Source organism: Hydra vulgaris, chromosome 04, assembly GCF_038396675.1.
Source record: "Hydra vulgaris chromosome 04, alternate assembly HydraT2T_AEP".
NCBI lineage: Eukaryota > Metazoa > Cnidaria > Hydrozoa > Anthoathecata > Hydridae > Hydra > Hydra vulgaris.
The window spans coordinates 50,778,058-50,786,470 of NC_088923.1; the positions used below are offsets into that span (position 1 = coordinate 50,778,058).

Sequence of the window (8,413 nt, forward strand, 5' to 3'; positions counted from 1 at the left end):
AAGTAGATTAAGAAACAGCAAAAAAAGTACTAAATCCTTCAAACATCAGCAGCAATTGGGTTCAAGTAATAAAACAAGGTGCTAAAAATGCTAAAAAACCAGCTGACCAGCTTGCTGTAGCAAATGCAACTATAAGTGAGTTAAATGAAAGAAAAAGAAGAAAAAAGAACGTAATTATCTATGGAATACCTGAATCCGAAAAGGAATTTTTAACAGATAAAAAAGCAGATGATAGCAAAAAAATCAAAGAGATATTTTATGTAATTGGCAAAAGCAGTGTTTCACCAGTTTATGCAAGAAGACTAAAATCTAAAGATACAACTAAACCAGGTCCAATAATAGTTGAACTAACTGATGTTTCGTTAAGAAATCCACTTCTTCTAGCAGCAAAAAATTTGAGAGAGAAAGAAGGTTACAAATCAATTTACATAAGTCCAGATTTAACTGAAGCACAAAGAAGTCTTGATTACGATTTAAGAAAGAAAAGAAACGAAGCAAACAGTACACTTGCTGAAGAATCACCCTTTCGATATGGCATTCGTGGAAATCAGATCGTCAAAATTAAATCTCAACAGTACTAACTCAACAGAATCTTTTTAGCCATTATCTATAAACGGACTAAATGCTTTAAAATGTATGTATTTAAATGCGACCTCTTTAGAAAATAAATTTGATGAATTTATAGTATTAGTAGACACTTACCGTCCACAAATCATAGCTGTTAGTGAAACATGGTTCAAAAGCATCTTGGTTGTAAATCTAAATGGCTATAATCTATATAGAAGAGACAAAAATGATGGACGCAGAGGTGGTGGTGTGTGTCTATATATTACTGAAACTATTAAATCATTAGAGCTGAACGATGCTGTTTTTAACTTAAGTAAAATTGAACAAATCTGGGCTACAGTGTACCTTGAAAACTACAAATATTTAGTTGGTTGTATCTACAGACCCAACAACTTTGTTGACATGAACGACATGGATTTGGTTTTTAAAAAGACTAAAGACTATATTGATATAAAAGGATACAAAGACTTACTTATTACAGGATACTTTAATTTCCCGTCAATTGTATGGTCAAATGAATACATTACAAACATTAAAAATGAAAATGGTATCGAGCATAAATTTAGTGAAACTCTTACCAGAACCTATCTGTATCAACATGTAAATGTTCCAACATTTCAAATGTCAAATAATTCTGCCACTAACACTCTTGATCTAATCTTCACAACTCAGTCGGGAAGCATCTGCGCTATTGACCCAAGATCTGTCCTTGGTAACATAAATAAAGGTCACTTGGTCATCTTTTTTGATTTTATTATTAAAAGTATGGTTAATGACTTATCGCACAGTTACTTAAAATTTGATTACAAAAAGACTGACATCAATAAAATTTCTGACTTTATTACAAATATTGATCGGGTAATGATGTTTGAAACTTTATCTGTTCAGGAAATGTATGACAATCTAATTCACTTTTCAAATGTATCATGTAATCAATTCATTCCAGTGCTTGACGTATCTCGAATAAAAAAACAAATTGCTTAATGGATCAAAAATGATCTTAAAACTCTAATTAAAAAAAAGCAAAATCTTAGATACTTGAATTGTGCTTGTAAATGGAGAGATCTTACTCTGTCTAAAGAGTACAAACTGACTTGCAAGTTAGTGAAAAAAGAAATTAAAATAACTCGTCTTGCATATGAAAATGTTTTAGTTAAAAGATCCAAAACAAACCCGAAGCTTTTGTATAAATACCTGAACAGCCAACAATTAATCAAAGAATCAATCAGAGCATTAAAAACAACTAATGGTGATCTAACTCAAGAACCTAGAGAGATAGCTAATCTACTCAATAAATGTTTCCAAGATGTTTTCGTAATTGAAGAAGAAGGGGAACTTCCACATTTCACAGTTGAATTTAACGAGAATCATTCAAAGTTTGTTGATCTAGAACCAAATGATATCAGCTACGAAATGATATTAAATAAACTTAAAAATCTTAATCAAAATAAAGCATGTGGTCTTGATAATATGCATCCATTTCTTCTAAAAAACTGTGCAGAAGCATTTGCTATTCCTCTAGCATTAATTATTAGGGCATCTTTAACTAATAGTCAGCTTCCAGTTCAATTTAAATCAGCGATTGTAAAACCTCTATTCAAAAAAGGTGATAAGACTCTTCCCAGCAACTATCGTCTTGTTTCATTGACTTCTATTCCATGTAAAATTATGGAAAATTTAATTAGAGTTAAAATGGAAGAGTACCTGTATAAAAATAATCTACTAGCAAAAGCGCAACATGGTTTCGTTAGAAACAAATCATGCACCACCAACCTTTTAGAAAGCATCGACTACATTTCATCAAGCTTAGATGTTGGTATTCCAATTGATGTAATTTTGTTAGATTTTGCTAAAGCCTTTGACACCGTTCCACACAAAAGACTGTTAGCCAAACTAAAAGCATACGGCTTTGATGGTCTGATACTTAAACGGATCAAAGCCTTTTTAGAAAACAGAAGACAAAGAGTTGTTCAAGGTGAAATCATTTCTGACGGGGTTAATATTTTTAGTGGTTACCGCAAGGGTCTGTAATTGCAGCACTTTTATATGCCTTATACATTAACGACCTTCCAAAAAAATTGCATAATGTAACCAAACTATATGCCGATGATACAAAAGTGCTTTCTCAATTATTTTCAGAACAATGCGCTACAAATCTTCAAAATAATCTAGATATTGTCTACAAATGGTCTCAAACTTGGCTTCTTTTAAACGTTTTTACCGTTAAAACGTTCCTGGCCCATTGTTGATCGTAAATAGTTTTTTATTAATTTTAATTTGGAAAAACTACATTCCCCTGTACACACTGTTACAGGTAGTGTTAATAATATTCGTAGGGAAATACAAAAATTAGGAAACAGTTCTTCAAGCTGACTATCATAGATCCATTTAAGCAAGATTTCGGTGATTTTTTTCCCATCTAATTTCCGTGATAACAAATTAAGTTCCAGAAACAAATCCTCTAAATACACATTTTTTGATTCACCATGAGTCAATACTTTTTTCAGTAATCTGCATTTGTTAATTATGTCTGCTTCTCCTATTTGAACGGTTCTATTGTACTTGAAAAGTTTTCAAATTGTTCATTTGTCGATTCTTTAGCTATTTTAAAGAGAGCACCAAAAAAATGCTTTTTGAATTTTCAGTTTGTTTGTATATCACCATCTTCTTCAAAAGGTTCATCATCAAAATATCTTTTTCTTTTTCTTGCTCTTTCACGCAAAATAGAACTGAGTTCGTCAGCCAAGTTTTGCATCATTAGCTAGAATTTTGGCTTTTGAAATATATATTTTGTAAGAATCTTCAGTGTGTTTAGTAACAAAAAATTGATAGTTTTCTTTAATGCATTTGCAGCAGTCTTCACGTCTACAGTTTGAGACTGTAATTGTTTGCTAGTACAATTAATTTAAGTTAATACATCGTGCCAAACCACAACAACACATATGAATTCAAAACTGTCTAATTTTGATACAAGCGATTCAGCAGTTAATATAATAATAGAATCTTTTAACAATATTAACAACTTCTTTCAATGCACAATAAATTTCTTTTAATCCCAATTTTAGAGCACGAACAGCGTTCACATGACTTTCCCATCTGGTAGTACTTAATGACTTTACTGTTAATTTGCAACATTTTGATTCAAAAATTTGCCAACGGTTTGTAGTCGCAGAGAAAAAATTATATAATTTCTAAACATCCTTGGACTGCATCCGCAACAACGAAATTCAAGGAGTGACAGACACAAGGAATATAAAAGGCTCGTGAATTTATATCAGCTTTACGCTTCTGTACACCAATTTTTTTACCTTTCATATTGGATCCATTATCAAATCCTAGTCCACGAATCTTCATGACAGATAGATTATTTGATTCCAATGAATTCAAAGTTTACTTCAGTAAGTCCTAATCCCGTAGTATCTAATACATTTATGAATCCTATAAAAGTTTCTTGAATTGTGACACTGTTAACCTGGTTATCCAATTGTTTTGCAATGTTAACGTAACGTATAACAATACACATTTGCTCTTGGTGACTTTTATGTGGTGTACAATATAGAATAATCGAAAAATACTTAGCCTTTTTTATCCTACTTAAAGTTTTATCTTTTGTAGCTTTGCTAATTAATTGAATTAATTCTTCTTGAATATTCTTTCCAAAATAATGTGTTCGATTAGGATTCACAACTGCTCTGTTTAAATGTTGTTCCATCACTGGATCAAACTTTGAAAGTAGTTCTACCATTTTTTAGAACTTCCCATTATTTTCTAAAAAAAAATTTGGTCTGATGATCCACGGAATGCCATATTTTCAGAAGCCATCTTCAAAATAATATTGATTCTCTTAATAACAGAGCCCCAATGTTGTACTTCAGTAACATACATTTTTTCAGTAAGACAATCAATAGTTTGAGATTTACTAAGTCTTTTCTTCAAATCTATCTTTCTTCAAATCTATTATTTTCTTCAAATCTATCTGTTTCCTAAATGAATCGTAGTGCTCTGCACTGCTCTTACGTCTTTTTAAAATTAGTGTCATGTGTCTTCAGTCATTTGTTCCAGTTTTCATTAAACAAGAAGTAACGTTACTAAACAATTTACAAGAAAAACAAAATACTTTGTCTGATTTAAGTGAATAAACAAGTCAAGATCTGTTGATTAATTTTTCATTAGGAGCTTTGCAATAAAAATGTACATAGTTAAATGATCGGTTTTGATCATCTTTTGGGTAAGCAATAACATAAAATTTGGTAGGTCCTTTTGTAACTGTCTTTAATAAATATTGTGGACAAATTTTCTGGCCAATTCGCTAAATCGTCATAGTTATTTTCGATCACATCAACAGTCAAATTCGTGTTATTGTTTGAAGGTTTGATTTCTAAATCCAATTCCACAATTGCATTAGTTTCACTATATCCTTCATTAATATTTTCAATTCCAATTATGTTAATTTCTCCTTCACTTTGTTTTTCGCTTGAACTTTCTTTCTTGTTTTCATTTGGTTTCTCATGTTCAATTTCAATTTCTACAGCTGTTTGAAGAAAATTATGAAGAGTTTTCTGCTTTTTAAAAACTTCTGATTGTTTTTTTTTCACTTTTTCACTTATTTTGCCAACCAGACAATAAGATACATATTATATTACGGCCTTAGGAGGGGGGGGGGGGCAAGGCTGGGAGCCGCCCAAGGGCGCCAGGAAAATGGGGCGCCAAACGTTGTATGCAAACTTTAACAATATAATAAATAGAAAAAAAAAAAAAGTCAACCTAAATTTTTTCGAATGTTTGTTTTTTTTATAAAAATAATTTCTTTTAATATTTTATTTATTGTATTATTACACGGTTAAAAATTCTTTATGCAAAACTAATAATTTGATTAAAAGTGTTTCAATCATAGCATATATTTTGTGACTTAAATTCATTTTTTTACTTGTATCTTTCTCGGCGCCAATTATTTTGCGTTCCATCTATTTAAAGTTTAAATTTTAAACATTATTTTCGGTACGAGTTGCGAGCGCGTTGTTTATTAATTTGTAGAAGAAATTTAAAGTTGTATTTGTGATTCAAATTCAGTTTTTGTCAAATTTTCAAATTTTGCGGTATTAAAAAGCAGGTAAGTATAAATAATGAAATTGTTTATGAATTATTAGCTTGGGAGTAATTTTTTATTTTAAAATTTTAAACAAATAGAAACTGTCAGCAGCAATCAATGGAGAGTACTCATAATAAAGAAAAAAATGTTTTTAAAACTCATAATAATAAGAAACCATCTGGTGCTCAATACAGAAAACGTAAAGCAGAAAAAGTTGATAATTTGAAGAAAAATTATAAAAAACTTGAAAATTATTTTACATCGGAAAATAGTGATTGTAATAAAATAAAGGAAGGAGAAAATGTTGCGCATGTACTTAGTGATACATCAACCAGCGATGAAGAAGACGGAATAGTATTAGTTGGAAATGTTCACTACGATGAAAAAGATATCGATAACGAAAATGATGATGGCCAAGATGGTGATGTAAATGATCGCACCAAAGAAACAGCAATCATTTACTCAGACTGTGGTTTGTGGCCAATTCATCGCAAATTTCAATTTGTTGATTATGTAATTAATATAGGTGCAATACAAGTGAATTTGGACACATATCCACGCGATAATAGAAGACGACATTTTTCAAATGCTTATTATAACCGAAAACTTTCAAATGATGAGGTTATTTCACGACGTTGGCTTGTGTACTCAATTTCTAAAGATGCGGTATTTTGTTTTTGCTGCAAACTTTTTGATTTCAACATGAATTTAAAGTTAAACGGAAACGGATTCAATAAATGGAACAATTTAACAGAAGCATTAAAAACTCACGAAAATAGTAAGTCACACAGAAATGCTTATCAACTAAGGATTGAGACAGAAATACGAATGAAAGCTGGTAAAACTATTGATAAACAGGAACAAAAACTAATCGAAAAGGGGAGTTTAAGGTGGCAAAGTGTTCTTGAACGATTGATGAACATTACTTTATACTTGGCAACAAATAATATGGCCTTCAGAGGTTCTTCTGATAAATTGTATGCAGTTAGTAAGGGCAAATTTTTAGGGTTGGTACAATTACTCGCTAAATTTGATCCTATCATGTTAAACCACGTCACGCTAGCTCTTAAAGGAGATATTTCTGATCATTACTGTGGAAAAACCATTCAAAATGAAATGATAGATATAATGGCATCAAAATTAACCAACATAATTATATTCAAAGCTCTAAAAAGTACATATTACTCTATTATTGCTGACTGCACTCCTGACGTATCTCACAAAAAACAGCTCTCGCTTACGATTAGAATTGTAAATATATCAGAATATCCTATAAAAATAAATGAACACTTTCTTGGGTTTTTCAATGTTAACAACACTACAGGTCTTGGTTTAACAGAAATCCTAATGGGAGCTTTAAAAGATTTTGGAATGAATATAAGCTTTTGTCGAGAGCAAGGTTACGATAACGGTGCAAATATGAAAGGTAAAAAAATAGGTCTACAAAAGCGAATATTAGATTTGAATTCTTTGGCTTTTTATCTTCCATGTGGAAGTCATTCTCTCAATTTGGTTATTTGTGACGCAGCGCAGTCTTCACTAAATTCCATTAATGTTTTTGGCATAATACAAAGACTATTCACATTATTTTCTGCATCAACTTCACGCTGGAATGTTTTATCGAGTCATACAACAAACTTCACTCTTAAACGATTATGCGACACTCGTTGGGAAGCCAAAATTGAGAGCCTCAAAGCCATCCGATACCAAATAAGCAGCGTACATAATGCTTTAATTACTATATATGAAACTGAAACCAAAACTCTCGATATTGCACACGAAGCGCAAACATTAGCAGAACAATTAAAAGACTATAGTTTTTTAGTTTCTTTAATTGCATGGTACAATGTACTATTCCAAATAAACGTTGTTAGTAAAGCAATGCAAGCCAAAGACATGGATCTAGTACAGTGCGCTGAAATTTTGAAAAAATGCATCACATTTTTGGAAAATTACAGAACGTTTGGCTTTAAACAAGCAACGACTGATGCCAAAGATTTAGCTGAAGATTTAAACATCGATCCAATATTTAAGCCGCTTAAAAGAGAGCGACGAGTGAAACGTCATTATGATGAAATTGCTGCTGACGAACCAATTCAAAATCCCGTGAAGAAACTTGAAGTGACATTTTTTAACCCTTTATTAGATACATGTCTGTCGTCAATAAATGAAAGATTTTAATGAACAACTTAATGAATATGTAAATATATGGAGTTTTTTATTTAATTTGGATAATTTGCCCATCAAGAATGAACTTTTAAAATTGGGTAAACAATTACAAGAAAAATTAACTGTAAATACAAAATCAGAAATTGATGGTGCTTTGCTATGCGACGAACTAATAAGTGTGCAGTTTTTTATTAAAGATAAATTAAGCAATGTTGAAAATGAAATAAATACAAAAGAGATGACACCACTTTTTGTACTGAATTTTATTAAAAAAACATTGTCTACAAGAGTTATATTCAAATACATGGATTGTTCTGCGCATTCTTCTTATAATACCTGTTACTGTTGCTAGTGGAGAACGTAGTTTTTCTAAACTGAAGTTAATCAAAACATATTTAAGAAATACCATGTTGCAAGATCGACTTAATTCTCTATCTATGTTATCAATCGAGCAAGAAATAGCTGAAAATTTAGATTTTTCTAGTTTCATAAGAGATTTCGCGGACAAAAAAGCTAGAAAAGTTGCATTTTAAAATTTAATAACTCTTGTTTATATAGTTAGAGGATTTATTATATGTTTAACAAAAA

General features: G+C 30.9%; 2 protein-coding genes across 2 annotated transcripts; both read left to right on the forward strand.

The window, feature by feature from the left end:
• The first annotated feature begins 636 nt into the window (after positions 1-636).
• On the forward strand, positions 637-2,598 carry LOC136079499 (uncharacterized). The gene is made up of 2 exons (XM_065795236.1): positions 637-1,460; positions 1,602-2,598. Exons 1-2 carry the CDS (start codon positions 637-639, stop codon positions 2,596-2,598), a joined length of 1,821 nt encoding a protein of 606 aa, XP_065651308.1.
• A 2,817-nt stretch (positions 2,599-5,415) lies between these two features.
• On the forward strand, positions 5,416-8,413 carry LOC136079895 (zinc finger MYM-type protein 1-like). Its single transcript, XM_065796569.1, is given in 3 exon segments — positions 5,416-7,834; positions 7,836-8,064; positions 8,108-8,413. Coding segments are annotated over 3 exon segments (2,541 nt in total). The 5' UTR covers positions 5,416-5,773; the 3' UTR covers positions 8,359-8,413.